The sequence below is a fragment of the Paracoccidioides lutzii genome (assembly GCF_000150705.2).
Source record: "Paracoccidioides lutzii Pb01 unplaced genomic scaffold supercont2.42, whole genome shotgun sequence".
Classification (NCBI taxonomy): Eukaryota; Fungi; Ascomycota; class Eurotiomycetes; order Onygenales; family Ajellomycetaceae; genus Paracoccidioides; species Paracoccidioides lutzii.
This window is the reverse complement of record NW_015440988.1, coordinates 995-17,408: the sequence shown is the minus strand read 5'-3', so window position 1 is coordinate 17,408 and position 16,414 is coordinate 995. Positions and strand designations below refer to the sequence as shown.

General features: G+C 46.3%; 5 protein-coding genes across 5 annotated transcripts; 2 read left to right on the top strand and 3 right to left on the bottom strand.

Moving 5' to 3' along the window:
• Window positions 1-1,067: 1,067 nt before the first annotated feature.
• On the top strand, window positions 1,068-1,766 carry PAAG_12612 (hypothetical protein; the record flags this gene model as incomplete). The annotated part of the gene is made up of 1 exon (XM_015848083.1): window positions 1,068-1,766. The coding sequence occupies one exon, from the start codon at window positions 1,068-1,070 to the stop codon at window positions 1,764-1,766; it is 699 nt and encodes a 232-aa protein (XP_015702301.1).
• A 1,290-nt stretch (window positions 1,767-3,056) lies between these two features.
• Window positions 3,057-7,689, bottom strand: PAAG_08653 (hypothetical protein; the record flags this gene model as incomplete). The annotated part of the gene is made up of 4 exons (XM_002789350.1): window positions 3,057-3,656; window positions 3,747-4,841; window positions 4,910-7,587; window positions 7,653-7,689. 4 exons carry the CDS (start codon window positions 7,687-7,689, stop codon window positions 3,057-3,059), a joined length of 4,410 nt encoding a protein of 1,469 aa, XP_002789396.1.
• Window positions 7,690-8,397: 708 nt separating this feature from the next.
• Window positions 8,398-12,887, bottom strand: PAAG_08651 (ankyrin repeat protein; the record flags this gene model as incomplete). Its single annotated transcript, XM_015846577.1, has 4 exons — window positions 8,398-8,514; window positions 8,586-11,106; window positions 11,159-12,099; window positions 12,165-12,887. The coding sequence occupies 4 exons, from the start codon at window positions 12,885-12,887 to the stop codon at window positions 8,398-8,400; spliced, it is 4,302 nt and encodes a 1,433-aa protein (XP_015701374.1).
• A 249-nt stretch (window positions 12,888-13,136) lies between these two features.
• Window positions 13,137-13,334, top strand: PAAG_12611 (hypothetical protein; the record flags this gene model as incomplete). The annotated part of the gene is made up of 1 exon (XM_015848082.1): window positions 13,137-13,334. One exon carries the CDS (start codon window positions 13,137-13,139, stop codon window positions 13,332-13,334), a length of 198 nt encoding a protein of 65 aa, XP_015702300.1.
• A 1,404-nt stretch (window positions 13,335-14,738) lies between these two features.
• Window positions 14,739-15,442, bottom strand: PAAG_12610 (hypothetical protein; the record flags this gene model as incomplete). Its single annotated transcript, XM_015848081.1, has 2 exons — window positions 14,739-14,862; window positions 15,165-15,442. The coding sequence occupies 2 exons, from the start codon at window positions 15,440-15,442 to the stop codon at window positions 14,739-14,741; spliced, it is 402 nt and encodes a 133-aa protein (XP_015702299.1).
• Between the last annotated feature and the right edge of the window lie 972 nt (window positions 15,443-16,414).

Here is a 16,414-nt window from a genome sequence, read left to right as displayed (position 1 = left end):
CTCCCATGCCTTAACCGCACCATATTATAGAGGAATCTTCAGATCTATCTCGACTATCATAACCAAACACACCAATCATCAACATGCTTCTGATTACTGCATTGCAGAGACGCCTCGGAGTGGGATGCCAGAGACACAGGCTTCCAATCATGCTCGGCTCCCGACTCTTCTCATCTGCAACTGGTGACTCGTGAAGGCGTTCTTAAATATCCAACCGGCCTAGGGAGAGGTGCATGATCCAGCTCGCCACGAGTTCAACTCAATGAACTGGAGCAAAAATTGAAGAAGCCTGCCCATGCGCGGACATGCAGCTGAAGAGAGCAGATGTCTCATTTTTAGGGCAAGCACTACAGCAGCGAGTCAGAAACGCGAACTCCTTCCGCCCACCACTCTGTGCAATTATATATCCGGGTGGCACACTGCTGCTACCTGCAAATGCAGCCCGCTCCTCTTGGACGCACACCTGACTCCCATGCCAGCACAGCTCACGCAGGCGTCCGGGAGAAAGAAATGAATGAGAAAATCCTCGCGAGAGTCCCGCATATATGCAGCCTGCATAAAAGTTTGTTTTGAGCAGTTGATCAAGATTACGTATTTTCTACCTGGCCTTAACTAATGTTGTTTAAAACGACCTTGGACAAGGAAAAAGGGTTTGGTGATTCGGACACGGCATCAATTGCAATTTCCAATGGGCGCTCGCTCAGCATGAGAGACTCTATATTATTAGTATATTATGTTAATTCTTGATTTTTGCTCTTGATATGAATATGGATAATATGTAGGTTTTCATGGTCTGAAGACGTTTCCATTAAAAGATCGTTACCAATACGACGGAATACAGTACAGTATCTTTTGATAAATTACAAAACGCCCAGGAACAAGTTTTGTTTCTAATGTTAATTTTGTTTAGGCCATACAGTATATTTTTGCCGCTACATTTCTGCAGGGTTTTAACCAAGGATTTTTATCTCTGCTCTTTAATTTTTTTATTTTTTATTTTTATTTTTTTTTTATTTTTTTTTTTGCCGAACCGAAATCAAAACCATCAGGCCACCCTTCATCCATCCATGGGTTGGAGCCATGCATTCCACAAGGCGAAGGCGGTGGGGGCAGGCAAATGGATTGGTCCCGCTGTCCCTGGTTTATCCAGTCTGCAGACACCCCAGCCAAACCCTTTCAAGGTCATCATGACAATACAAATGTATGTTACCACGTTGGACAGAGAAGTAATCCCCAAGCACGTAATCACCGATCATAGCTCCAATGTCATGCATATATCGGTTATCAGTAATCTTCGAAGCTTCTCCAGAAAGCGTCTTTGCGCCAGGATTACCCCTTGCTTCACCGCACATTACGGCAGCCAATCAGCGAGCTCCCAACACACCAAACCCAGACCCTGGTGCTTCGGAAGCTCTGTACTAACCAGAAACGGAAAGGTTGAGCCCCGCCAAGCGGTCCCTTACCTAGGCACAGGTACCGAAATACTGTTACAGAAGCATGCTCGGCACAAAATTAATTACATATGCCACCCAACCGATCGACAAGCCCCGGGCATCAGAGGGCAAATTGGAACCCGCCTGATTGGGCAGAGCGGCGAAACAAAAATTACCCGGCTTAAATACTCCGTTTTTGCAGCAGAATGCTGTTTTGTAAATCGGAGAGCCAAAGAGTGGGGGACGCGGTTCTGTCCGAGGGCTTATTGTGCCATGGACGGTCGGAACGGGGACATGCCGTCTTGTTCGGCATCATGTGATAGTGAGCTATAAATATTCAAGGCCGCCTCCTCCATCCTCCGTACAGACTCTCGCGGGCCCCGGGGGGGGTGTTTTGTTATCTGCTCTGCATCCTGACGGCGTCCCAAAAGGCAATCTGATCAAGCGGACCCCGATACGAGCAAAGAGTTCTAGAAATCTTTGCAGGACTCCATTCAGCCCCCCCCGGCAGCTACTCCGTGAGGGACCCCATGAGAGGAGGATGAGATACTCCGAATATGCCTTCGTTCTCATGAACGGAGGAAAAGCAAACAGACAACAGAAAAAACCAGTAACTAAACATTCTTGGTCTCCGAGCAAAAGTCCTTTAAGTACTTATTTTAGGCACCTGGAAACCGTGCAGCCGGATTTTTTTTTCCGTTGGGGCAACCGGGTCGTTTTGTTGAGGAGGGAAAACAGCGCTAGAAGAAACACAAGGTTAAGTTTCGGTCCCACAAAAGCTTCTTTTATGGTTTGCTTCGAATGCACGCCAAGGAAACATGTGACTTTGCGGTCATGTGATATATTTTCCAAGGTTGATAAGGTAGATGGGCGGCACCTCTAACTCGTAGCATCTGAACGAAATTATTGTTTTCTCTCTCTGTTAGAGCGAAGAGGGTAAGCAGTAATATGCTCGGTTACACCGTTCTATTACGGGAATAGTATTCCGTCCGTGCATGTAACATGTGAACTTCTTGCGACGAGGTGTGCGCCCACATCAATGCCAACATCACTCGAAACTTGTCAATGCGGGAGATCAGAGATCATGTCACCATTTTAACATCTCGCCAGTTCTATGCCTTTTTCCTCAAAATAATGAAGACGCTTGTTTTGCACCATGGGCATATCGGTGCATGTCTAGACTAACAACACGCTATAATAATTTATCCATGGGCTTGTGTTAGTTTGGCTGCATTTCCAATGTTGGAAGAACTCCGCCTGCGTTCACAGAATGAGAGTCCCAAGCTTAATGACGGTAACTGGTAACTTGTTCCCCCTCTGTGTGTTTGCGGAGGGGTTTCACTATTGAGTGTTGGCTCGGAGTTCCGTGCTCCTGAAATTTGTTTCGGCTCAATCTGGAGCTGCATGATATCATTGAGCTTGGGGCATTATTCTCTTAGTCAAAGGACTGCTTGTTATCTGATGGCTTCTGTTTTGATTGGTGTATTGCTCTCTTTCTTATTAAAAAAAAAAAAAAAAAAAAAAAAAAAAAAAAAAAAAAAACCAAGAAGGGCTGCCATATGTCCAAATTAATTTCATTGCCAGATTCGCCCTTTGCTCCAAGGAAACCCAGGTCGCATATTTTCAACCAGTAATGCCAACCCTTCGTTCAGATTCAACCAACCAGCTACCCACCCCACCACCTCCAGAGACATCCAAGTTAACTGTTGTCTTCCTCAGGTTAGGCGACACCAACACAGTCTCAGCATGGTTCTGGTAATCAACTTCACAAGGAACCAGCTTCCGCTGTGGAGCTGAGACAAACTCCGGGTCAGACATTTGTGTAACGAACGTCTTAATCTCGAGGCCCGGCAATAGTAGATGTCCCGGTCTCTGAGGAAGTAGCATGACGGTAAACGAGCGGCTCTCGCCCTCTTTGGCGGTGAAATTTCCCCGTCTGCGACCTCCAACTAGCCATATGTCTGGATTAACGAGGAGCTCGTACGAGAATTCTAGGCTAGATTCTGGCTCCCGGTTCTCTACGGGACACCATCGTCGTGTGTGGTATATTGTCAGGGTTGCCGGGATCATCTCGCCTACCGTGGCGTGGGTAAGGTTACTCGGTTTGGGAATGGAGAGGTTGGCGGTGTGCACGATTTGGATCTCGGGGACATCGACAGGGATGATTATCTGACGGTTGGGCACGGCAGTATTGATGTCAGGAAGGGGTAGTACGGGATGTTGCTATGGGGTATTTCATTAGGAACGATCATACGATTATTTATCAAGCAGTACGGGAGTCCCTTGTGAGGATGCATGGAAAACAAAACTTACCGCGTGCCATTCCTTGAGCCATGAGACAACCTCCTTTCCGAAGCTCCCGCCTAGTGAACTGGTCACAGAGTCCCACTGGACACGTTCGTATGATAACATCTCGACTTCCCGAATGAGGCTGATCGTTTCCAAGTCATTGGCAGACCATTGCGAGCGAAATGCATCAAGAAGACGAGGGGTCAATAGTCGGGCTATTTGCTGAAATTTACTTGAACCAATGTCCCGCATAAATTGGTCCTCGATGACGCCAAGGCATTCCTCATCGAGACAAGCAAAATCAATCGTCAGTGCAAGAGACCGTTTCGAGGTTTCCGTTTCCAGGGGTTTGTCTCTGCGCGGAATGATTTTGTACAGCAATGACGCGGGCTGTTTAGGGAAAACATCGAGCGTCTCCCAATGATAGATGCCGGATTCAACCTTGTATATGTCTGAGCTGGGAATTTCGCAGTTTAGAACCCGGAGAGGCGTCATCATGGCTGGACTAATTGTGAATCTCGACATTAACGAGTCATTTTTGAACATATCTTGAACATTGACGCTCAAAGGCAATGTTGAAATGATCGAGGTGGCAGAGAAGTAAGAAAATTGGCCATCTGGCGTATCATACACCACTTCCAAACGCGCAGACAAAGATGTTTGATCATCCTCGACGGTGTATGGAATACTCAATTTGGCCGATGAGTTTGGCCCAAAATCCGTAAAATCAATTTGCCCCAATTCTCCGTTCCCCGTTAATGTCACTGAGCCGTCTACAATGCTCGCATCTGTAATTCGGAGTCGTAGCCCAGCAGTCGCAGGTTTCACACGCAGATTACCCTTAAGTATATTATTCCAACCACTTTTTAGGGCAACTTCAATCGTTCGTAGTTCACCCAAATTGATATGATATGGAGGCGAAAGCTTTGCTTCAAGTCCCCTGGCCGGAGGGTAGCAAAAAACGAACGGGTGGTCATCTTCCTCACCGGATTCACCTGCACTAGGTTGCTGTAATCCTGCAGGCAAGGACGACGAGGGTGATCCATGATGCTGAACAAACAAGATATTTCCTACTCGTACCTCTATGCAATCGACTAGATACTTTCCATGGACTGAGACCTGAATATTTTGTATTTCGTAGAGATTAGACAAAATACATGAGAGGGAGAGGGACATCATGAACTTACGAAAGATTGGAGGGGGACCATTGACGTCGTTGACTTCAACACAACATCGCCCGAATTCTCCAACCATATTTCACTGCTATGGACATCTGCAGAGTTAACAAGTCGTAATTTCACGCTGTCAACGTTAATGCTATTGCCAAGCAGAAATCGAAGTGAAAGTTGTACCAGCATGCCATCCTTGTTTTTGAAGTGATGGATTGCCGGGCTAACCTCGATCCCACCAAAAAAGTCTTTAAGCGGGACAGACAATCCATTCAAAAGGCTGCGCGATGACTCGAATAGATCATTCACATAATTTGAAACCATGGTGCGAGCAGTTGGGGAAAAAGACAATAGGGGAGCAGAATTTATTCTCTTGCTTTGAAAATCCCTCGCCTTTTGCCCAGACTGTGCGACCCCAGCATAATTTCCAAGAAGCTTCAAAAGAATTCGAACGTAATCCCCTTTGCGACCCAGACACTTTAGACATCTTCCATACAACTCAAGCATTGCTCCTTCCAAAACGCCCCAGTGGCTACTAGAATAGAAAGGGGTCATTTGATGAAAATACGAGGCCGCTGTGGCATAGTCGCCTGCGCGGTACCTTATAACAGCAATGTCAGCCATTGCCATCTCAGCTGACCTTGTCCTATTTGCTGAGACGTAATAGCAAAAGATCTGATCAGTTAGTGCCTCGTAGATGAAATGGAAATTTTTTGCAGACTTGACGGCTGCCATTAGATGTGGATTCTCGATCCCACGTAGAAATGGTTTGGCTCTGGATTCCGCTGCTGTATAATTTTGGGAACCTTCTCCAGTTTCATCTAACGATATTTCCTTCAGACCAGTAACGGCATATTCAGTTTCGCTGTCATATAGTAAGCCCAGGTCCCGCCAGTTTTTAAACCAACCGTGCCGTCGTCCAAGGTTTTCAAGTGTACGCCTCGCATAGAGGAACAAGTTACCGCGGGAGGATGCAAATTCCAACTGTCCGGTCTTTTGTTGTATTGAACCATCTGGATTTAGGGAAGCCAACAGTGTTCTGTTTTGAGCACCATTATGTAATCCGGGAGATAAGTTTTCGAAGCTAGAAGGTTGACCTAATGTAAGGGTATTCGCACTCAGCGAACTTGACCGTTTAGGAACACCGGGTCGTGTACCTGCAACAAAGTTCGCAAGCACTGCCGTATTCATAAGGTCCCGTGTGTTTCGAAGCGAAGTTTTCGGCATCTCAATGGAGTCAGTTGCAGTTTGGATCAGCACCTGAGAAACAGCTGAATACGTCCAGGAATAGACGATGTTATTTATGACATCCGCGACTCTGGGTTCGTTGCGATCATGTTCCACATCCTCTAGAACGGCGTGCAAGTCGTGTCGTAGTGTTCGCGAGCCAATACTAATAAATTCGCTTGCCCGCTCGCATACTTCCGCAAGAAGGGTTAAATCTTTGGGCTCCTTTCCTGGTTTCCCCGTAACCTGGCTATCTGATAACCTACCTCTCCGTATCGAAGGAGCCCTTGCAGCCTTTAGCAGTAGCGTCAGTTGCCTGGAGAAAATGTAGACTCTAAAGTCGAAGACTGATATATTATTGGCAAGGATCATTTCACGGTAAGGCTTCTTGTTGGGATCAAGAGGAAAGTGATGTTCATCAAGGGCTATGTAAGAAGAGTAATCGTTTTCATCGCTTTGATGGATTTCGTCAACTTTTTTCACACGTGAATTTCTGTCGTCTTCTTCAGCATCATCCTCGCCATCCTCAGATATCAAACCCAAAGCTTTTTCTGCTTTCGCTTTGATATCGGAGGTGTAACTGAGAAAAGTACCACCATGTTGGTCTCCCTCAGCAACTATTTGATCACGAAGAGCCGCATCCAACCCAACAGCAAGCTCATCGTATCCAATTAGCGCATCTTCGTATAAACCAACATGCTCAAATCCACGCGCAAGTCCTTCTTTCAATATAAAGAACGTGCAGAAATTCCAGCCCGGCAGGCTTCTTTGGGAGTCCTTGAGTCGGATATCCTCCTCATATTGACTGACACGAGAATCAAAGGATGTTAAGATGGAAGATTTCAACTTCATATCTAAGTCCTCAAGTTGACCAGCGAGTTCGGCAGGCCGCTTATCCGATTCTGACTTCGGGATGCGGAGCTGCGCCACACGATCAACGGCTGATTTTGACGATCCGTTGAAATCAGCTTTGAATTTCTCAAGCACAGTGCTCGAACCTCTGCCGGGCCATTTCGACGCCGTCCCGGGTTTCTCTACAGTTTCCGCAGCGCCAGATACCACGTGTATGATAAGCCATTCAAACGCATTGTGATTGCCTTGAGAACCGAGCGTGCTGCCGCTACTTTGGGGAGGCGTGCCATGAGTTTTGATCCATTCCCGTACCTCTTTCCTGGTAGTGGTTTTGTACGTTTCATTGTCATCGCAAGACAAGATGTAGATTTTTAAATATGGCGTTTGGCGGAGGCCTGGTATCTGATGCCTACGGTGGGGAATTGTGCTGCTAACTGCATCGCTGAGTCGTTTGTGATCCTCCGATGTGGTTTGTGAAGGAACGAGATCGATATGGAGGGAGTCAATGGAGCGAAGAGGCCGATTAGGGGACTTCCAGTGCAGGTTTCTGAGGGGCAAGGTTTCGAGGATAAAGGGTTTGATTGAAGGGAAAAGTCCGGAAGGATCAGTGTATTCGACTAGAAGCTATGATTTCAGTGAGTTTGTTCAACTAGATTTTGGGGAGATAAAAGGGACCGCGAACCGGTGACATTAGAGCTCGCACGAGGGATGGCGTCCATGGCGTCCGAATCTCAAGTGCACGGAGGATGGTCATACGTATGTCCCCATCGCTCCCTGGAATTCTGACTGAGAGGATCTGAAGGCTTATATAATTTGTTGCTGCATGTTAGTTATGAGGACAGTGAACTTAAGGCTGTAGGCGACGTTTCGAAGGCGAGGTTCCAATTACCTTTCTTGGCGATTTACGCTGCCGCTTTAACGCATTCAAAGGCGGCTTTGAATCTGGTATAGTAAGTATTTTGCAAACGCAGAATTCTGGCTTGCTGACCGTTTCGAAGCTTTCATAGTCTTTAGGATATTTACAGGAAATCTATGGTCTTCCAATTGGCCTAGAAATACTGGTTCTGAAAGTTGAAATTAAATATCACTATACCTTTATCTAACCTAAATGTATACGAAAAAGTACCTGAAGAAAGCTCAACTTGCAGTTACGAGGAATGGGTCGTTTGCGAGGGAATAACGAGAGAGATATAGAAGCGACGAAAGTAATGGCGCCACACTTAACTAGTGGCCGAATTTGTTCTACCACACAAAAAGAGTTCAATGCTCTAGGAAATTGAACTTATCCAGTTAGAAAGACGTAAACAAGAAAATCGTACATTTCCTTAAAAGAAGAAGAGAGGAAGGGGGAAAAAAGAGTATGTATCAGAAGTATGGGAAGGAAAGCGAGGCAGAGACAGGTTAGGTGGGAACCGCAAGCGGTTCCACTACATATATAACCGATATCTCGCCTTGATAAACTGATAGCTCCGAGAAACACCGTTCCAAATGTCAGGAACGAGGTTTTGCAGCATTGCAATAGCAATAACAATGAGAAGAGGGATCTAAAAGAAATATTAGTCATTATGTGACGATATAATTTGTGTGATTTATCAATTAAGAGTATATTACTTACCCAAATGAAAAAGAGGTTTCTATCACTGCGAAGCCTCTTCATCTTACGAGCATGGGCCTGCCGTAGTTGTTCTTGTTGTTCACGAGGAATATTTGTTCGTCCGATCCGGACATCTCCAATGTCCTTCTGGGTCAAAACAGAGCTCGACGATGACACTTCGCCTTCCGAAAAGGCTTCGAAGTGTTGATCAACTGCTGCGTCCGCTGCAGCCTGAACCATTGACGATTTCTTGATGCCGTATTCCTCCTTCGTCTCCTCCGCCGGGTATAAATCTTCGTAAGCTGGTGGAGACGAGTTGCCAGTTAACCGGTCCCAGCTATCCTTTACCACTGTGGTCGACCATGAGGTAGTTGGCCGCTGTGGGACAAGAGACGTTATTCGTCGCATCATAGGATATGTTTGATAGTCTGGAAGGGTCGGCATCGGAGGAAGCGCAGGAAGGTTGGGGAATGTCCAGTTCACACTCTGTTGGAACTGGTGGATTTGAGCAGCAAGTTGGTCACGCCACGCCATGAGTCTAGCAGGAGTTGCATCGCTGCTTTCATCTGCACCTTCAACCTCCCCGTCATTTGGAGGTAGTACACCGCTGGGTGCGGCGGTAGGTTCATGAGAAAGTGGATAGTAGAAACCCTGGTTGAGCTCCCGGTTTACACTCGCTCGTCGGGACTGTGGGTAGTAGAAAGCAGGTTCAAGAGCCTCCCCTGAAGACTCTGGTTCGTCGCTTACTTCTTCGGAGTCGTCGGAGGAATCTTCCAGAAGAGTTTCAGAATCGCCGGATGAGGTTTCCCAAGACATGTCTAGTGATGCAGAGCTCAGTCGACGGCGCAAGGAAGGTGCTGAACCGACACTGCGCGATCTGTAATGTCGAGCAGGAACAAGGACGGCTTGATGGGCTTCTAGAGAGGTTGCAAGATCAGCCGGTGTGAAGCCGCGCAAATTCGTGGCGCCAATGTTAGCGCCAGACAAACGTAGACGATGGACAATGTGAGTATGCCCACTCAGAGCGGCTAGATGCAGTGGTGAGTTGCCATTGCTATCTTGCACATTTGGATTCGCACCCCGAGCAAGCAATCCAGCAACAAATCTAGTTAAGCCGAGAGAAGAGGCATAGTGGAGAAGCGTCTGTCCTGAAGGAGAACGACGATTGAACCGTGGAGACCTACGACTGTCATCCGAGTCCAAGGACTCAAGATAAACAAGCATCTTTGCATCCAAATCATTTATATTAGCGTGCGAGTTGGAATTCCCATGGCCTTGCTGTCCGTTGCCTTGGAAGCTGCCTTGAAGGTTCCACATACTACTCGACCCTCCACCCATAATTTGCTGGGCGGTCTGGAAAGCGTCAGTGGGATTCCTCAGTTTTTGGCCCAGTATGCTCAGGGCAACTCGATACATCTGGAGTTCTCGGTCGTCCACATAACGGAAAAATATCTGTTGTTTCGGCATGATTGGTTGGGTGGACGGCTGGGCCTGTCCAAATGTCGGATGCTCATGCTTGAACACAACGGGAACCGTACCAGGCTGCAAGGCAGGTGGAGTAAGGCAATTCAAACATTTATCTCCCCAAAATGTTGTCGTTGTTGCCAATGTATCGCCAAACACAACTTCCATTCCGGGGTAGAAACCGCTTCCTAGCAACGTTACTTCGCTTCCCCCTGTGGTAGAGCCCTCGGATGGGACAAGTTTGTGGATCATAGTAGGTAGTCGATTCGGTGGGCCGGGAGGGGGAATGCTCCACATTTGATTTGACACAGCAGGCCCGGCTGGTGGATTGCTAGGATTATGGAACTGATTGGCAGGCCCTGGACTTCCGGGCCGGCTCGTTTGGGCAGAACTTGGCGCAGATATCAAATTTTGCTGCTGAGGAATGTTACAGGTTTGAGGTCGCTCGCTGGGACTGAAAAATGACATATCATTGGCATTCGGGGTAGGTGGGCCAGTTGCAAATTGTGGTGTCATTGAAGAAGGTATCACAAAAGGTTGTTTGTTTTGCTCATTCAATTGTTGTACTCTAGATGGTTGAGTGCTTTGATTGTTTCCAGCGAGATTTACCGGGGTAGTTGGATTGCGGGAGTTTTCCATTTTTGTCATGGTTAACCCTGCAGGAAGCTTGCCTGAACCACTTTGTTTACGACGCTTGCTGGAGGGTCCTTGGAAATCGGTTGGAGAAGATTGTCTCGACAGATATCGCGTTGGGAATACTAAAAGAGCATTCGGTTGGGAATTTGGAGGTTTATTGGGGGGTTCTCGAGGACCATGAAACTGATTATGCCAGAGTGCTTGCAAATCTGTTGCAGAGTGGGACAAGCGGAAAGGAGGTTGGGCAACCAAAGAATTAGGGTTGGCGCTCGCAGAAAACACTCCTGCGCCAGGGAGCTGATGACCCCCCGGCAGGGTAGAATTAGCGGGAATAGAAATATTTGCAGACGAATGAGTTTTATGGTCATCAGTAATCATGATCGAGTTCGTTATCGCTTGAGAAATGGTGTTGTCGAGATGATCCTTGATTGTGAAAATAACCCTAGAGCTACCGTTCAGCAAGTGTCAGTGAGGTGTAGGAAAACAGTACGTACTGAAATCCGAGCTTCTCATTTTGATGTCTACAATAACAGGCGATCCGCATCGGAAGTTCGACCTGCATAGCGCCGGGAGGCGCAGCGGAAGAAGGGGATTCAGTACTCCCTGCAACAGTCCTGGTGGGCTCTACCCAATCTTTCAGTTCCGTTGTATTAAACACGATAACTCTTTTTTCTTCGTCCTTTTGAAATAATTCATCTTCCTCCGGTTTCCTCTGCTTTTTTCGTGATGCCCTCTTTCGTTCTCGCTGGATGCAGCCGGAACATATTTTAACATCCCCACCTTCGAGCGGGGTTTCCTCCTTTGGTTGGCCCTCGCACTGGGACTCCGGTTTTATGGGGGTAGCTTGACGTTCTTCACCTCGTGCTCTTGCATAAGCTCGTTCTAGCTTCTTTTTATCCTGCATAGCACTCGTGCAGACAACAGTTGTGCGAAGCTCAAGGATCTCCGCTGAGCGATCAGTACCCAATTTTGCGAGGAACTTTGGTTTCGAAATGGCATAGCTTGGAAGTCGCAGTTTTTTGACGCCATGAGGTAAAGGGCAGAGAGTAAGTTTAATTGGGATCTGAGTTTCCACCCGTGACTTTAAAGAGGTCGGGTGTACAATTAACCGTGGTTGACAATGGTTTTCCTCTCCAACGTTTATATGAACTGCGGCGTGAGCAGGACCACCAACGGGGAATTGAGGAATAGAAGGTTTTGCTACAGTGTCAAAGTTGACTGTGTGTAGTTCAAAATTTAAACTTGGTGAGAGGGTAGAACTCAGAGGGGAAGTGCCGTTCATGTTAATGCTTCCAAATGTCTCCTCTAACTCTGAAGCTGGGGAACGATGCTTCCACTGGCTGGAAGCAGGTCGATCTTTGGCGTGAAATAACGAAGTTTTGGGCGCATCCGACAATCTACCGAAGTAAAAACAGCCGGTTGACACAGGAAAATGCTGTTGGGCGAGATATTAAAATCTTGGATAAATGCCAACAAAAGGGAAATTGGATTTGGACTTACGGGTGATGGCGAACTAGATTCCAGAACTTGATGTATTGTACTTGATGGGACTCTAATCCCTTTTCCGGTTTGTAGGGGCTTGACGTTGGACTCAGAGGTTGCTTCCATCTTGAGAGGGCTGGGACTGCTTGCAGCACTATCAAAATCGAAGGCGGAGTTCATAGCTTTGTTGCTGGTCTCCAGGTCGCTGTCTAGGCTATAGTCGCCATTAAAGGAAGGATCACCATTACTTTGCCCAAATAAAGGCGAATCTCGCACCGTGAGGTCGTCCAATCCCGGCCACCATGGGGTAGAAAACGTCTCTCCTGCCGTGCTATTCTGACTAAAAACTACAGAGTTATTAGAAGCCAAAGAACCCTTTCGTAGATGTCCAGGCGGAGAATCGGCTGAGGAGCTATGACTCGAATCTCCAGGAGAATCTGAACGAGTGTCGGATAAAGGAGAATTTGTTTCCGCAAAATTTGCTGAGGGATGCTGGTGACCGGCTTTCACCAACATTGCTGGTGACAAACATGAGGTCGAATTGGGGGTTTGAGTGACAGTAGAAGGCCGCAAGAAGAGATCTTCAAAGTCCTGGGTGCCACCTGACGTCGACGACTCGAGCACAGCTGGGTCAAAACATTTCATATCCCCATCACCGTAGGTGTTCTCCATGTCGCCGTCAACAATGATCGGTTCAAGGTGAGGAAATACAGGTGATGAGGGATTGCTGGGCGGCCACATTGCACTTTGGCGGTTCTTTGGAAGTGACAACTGTAGATAAGACAGCGAGGCTCGGGTTAGAGATGTAAATTCGGATGGGATATCAAGAAAATCATAGGCTCAGAGGTTCGGGGATGTTGGGTGAGCTGAAAGAGATAAAGAATGCTGACTAGGGCGTGAGCGAGCCTCTCTGCGCAATAACTATGGGATAAACTCGTAGCCACACTCTTTTGCACGAACAGAAATGAAGAAGAAACACCTCGCAGAACGATGTCAATAGCGGCAAAGGTGATGGCGATGAACGAGAAGTTAGTAGATATGGATACACAGAAGTTTCAACGGCAGCGAAATGACAACCACACCATCAATGAGGCAGAGCCGTGGCGGCTATTGCGACTCTTCACAGCTTACGAAAATGTCCGATCCAGCAGTGCCCCAACCAATGCCATGAATGCGTGCGAAAGATGAGAAGAACGAGTCCAGCTAGAACAGGGATGGGGGATGGACGTGAGTGAGGAGGAAAGAGACGTTCAGTTCGTTTGTCGTGAGCTTATGCGAGTTGAGATGAAAGAGGTGGGCGCTAGTCCTGATTGGAAGCAACCTTGGAAACCTTGGAAACCTCGGAGGCTGTGGCACAGTATGAAATAACTCAACTGGATAAGGACTGACAAGGAAGAAACATTTTTGATTCTCAGTCAGCAAACAATATGGTTCCTATATATGTATGACATGTCTATGGTGTCTAGCTGTTGCTTGGTTAGGCTCTGGTTCTTTTTGTGCCTTAGCTACATATAACTATGAGGAGTTACACTGTGCTTGACCACAGATATAGGGGCAGAAAAACTGACTGATTTAGCACCATATCAAGATGCAACAGTTAACTATTCGTGTATTAATTAACTAGTGCCTGCCAGGTAATAGTTAATTATTTCGAACATTGCCAGTTAACTAGTTATATAATCACTACATCATGACCCTTCAAATCACAGGACCGCAATATCTGTTCAGCCCAAAAACGGGAAATTCGAAACGAAAATTTGGCCACAGAAGAAAGTCGAATAGCTAACTATTTCACTTCAGCGGAATCCGTCTGCCTAGACAGTTACTCATGATTTGCAGTCCCATTTAGTACTGGCTGCCTACGCAATAGACCCGAAGAGACACTGCTTTTAACCTACCTGACACCTCCATATGCGGGCGGAACCCACAGTTAGCCGAGGCTGTAGATTCTGGGGAAGCTCTTCAATAATTAGTTATGGGCCCCAGCTTGGCCTCGAAAAAATTCAACCTGATCTGGACTGCGCTTCGCCTGACTGGAGAGTGAAGCAGTGGAAAATCTCAGGTTTTGTTAGATCTTCGTCCTATGAGGGATGCGCCAAAGAATATTAAACTCTGGGACGTAACTGTGAATGAGCCCATGCTTGTTTTATGTGGGGACCATATCTGCAATGCCATGTTGGTCACGAAATCACAGTTTGCACAAGCTCAAGGCTAGGTATATTTTTGCCGAGATACGAATGATTCACCATATGCGGCTTGTTCCATATTCAAATCGTGTATTGTCAAGACGATGGCATGGATGCCAGGTTCCAAGGCTCCGTCGTTATCGGTTCCCTCCGAAAAGGATTTGCTACCCTAGTGCAGTGGTTATTAAGGATTGCGCTGATGCCTCTAACATTGTCAGTGTGTGGAGTATTAAAATCTATACATCTGTCAAAACTGCGCACCTGAACAGGTTTGCCCCAGGTGAACCATCAAACGATTATTATTCCTGGCAGGATATCAGGTAAAGCGGGTTGATCGCTGCGTGATCGTCTCTACCATAGTGATCCCGCCCAAATATGTGCCTAAACTTCGACCGTTTTCGACGACCTATGCATGATGGACAGGTTCCATGACATGGTCCTGCCCGATTCCTTCTTGAGACTCCGTTTGGCCGAACCGCCGTTGTTGGCGCGGTGCGATCTTTTTGGACTCATCCCTCTTGCTCCGAACACTAGTTGGACAGAGGCGTGGAAACATTTGAGTTACCAGTGGACGCAAGGTGGGAAGAGAGAATATATATTATTGCAACATTGCATTCGATGGCTAACCAAGAGGCCGCTACGGCAATATCCACTGGGAGGTGTTCAACTCAGCTGAAATGGAAATGTAAAGTATCTTACTAGATTTGACTCTTCCCCTCGCAACCTGATGTGCACTCTTCAGACAAAAGCCACTCGTGACACCAAAACTGAACGAAGAACTTTTATTATTAGAGTGAGGGGAAACTCTGCGGTGACTTAAAGGGAAGGATACTCCATAATTCCCCAACAGTGCAAAGAAGCACGAGAGCTACTATCTGCTTTATAGCTCAGGGTGGAAAGAATCGGCATCGGCATCGTAAGCAGAACCACACTTGTAACGATTTGCACCATCGCCGTGATTAACCACAGTGCGTCCAATTTCGTACATCTGGCCCTGAAAGTATTACCCCGGAACCCTTTCACCGGGATACGCGTGAGAAATGATGCCGGAAGTGCCCGTAGGGCGTATAATGCTATGAAAATGAAGGCGCCATAGAATGCTATACGCATTGAATTGGTTGGGAAGTGTCAGTGGCACAGTAAGTTGATCGAAACTGTGGTGCAAAAGAGGCTGGAGTTATAACTATGGAGATAACCACAGAGCCAAAGGAGCTGCCAAACTGAAATTGGTTACCTCAAATGAACAAGATAACAGAATTGTCATTTCTAGATAAGTTGTCACTTCAAGGTCTCTGACAGGAGCTTGACATTATGGTCACCTAGCCCAGTTTTCCACTCTGTTTCTTGTTAGCTGTTTTTCACCTCATTCTGATAACTTACTCCAAAATCAGTCCTCACTTAATAGAGTTTCAAAACTCACCAGCAATGAACAATTGCATGAACACAATGGAGAGTAACTAACTAGTTATTCAGTAGTGCTAGTTAGCAAATTTAGCAGGTCACTCAACCTGTAGTTAATGTAATTCCCAGGTGAGGCGAGCACTCAACTGAATTGAACACTTAATTCAACTAACTAGATTTTAACAAACATCATCTACATTAAACAAGACTAATTAAATTAAATTAAATTAAATTAAATTACACTAGGTTCAGAACATCTTATTCTTGTATGTCTGAGAGAACCACGCACAATGATGGAACTCGTGTGTGTGACATAGATTCAAGGAGTGGAGGCTCACGAGGTTGAATGACAGTCTGTTCAACAGATTTGAAAAGGAAGAGAAATAAGATTCCGAGTCTCCTTCCAGTTAAACTGCCTTCAAATTGAACTTTGTGTGTAGACAGACCTCTTGCATTTTGCTTCTCTTTCTCATTCACTGCAAATACACTTTGTTATTACTTAATAGTAGTAATGCTTAAACTTGCGAACTTTGATAATTTAATCAATTCTTTTACTAATCTTTGAGAAGAAATCTCATTTTATAAAACTTTAATTTTATTTATTTGCTTATATACAAATAATACAAATTGCTAAATATTTTTAAAGTTCAAAATAGTTAAAAGTTATTATAATAATTATTA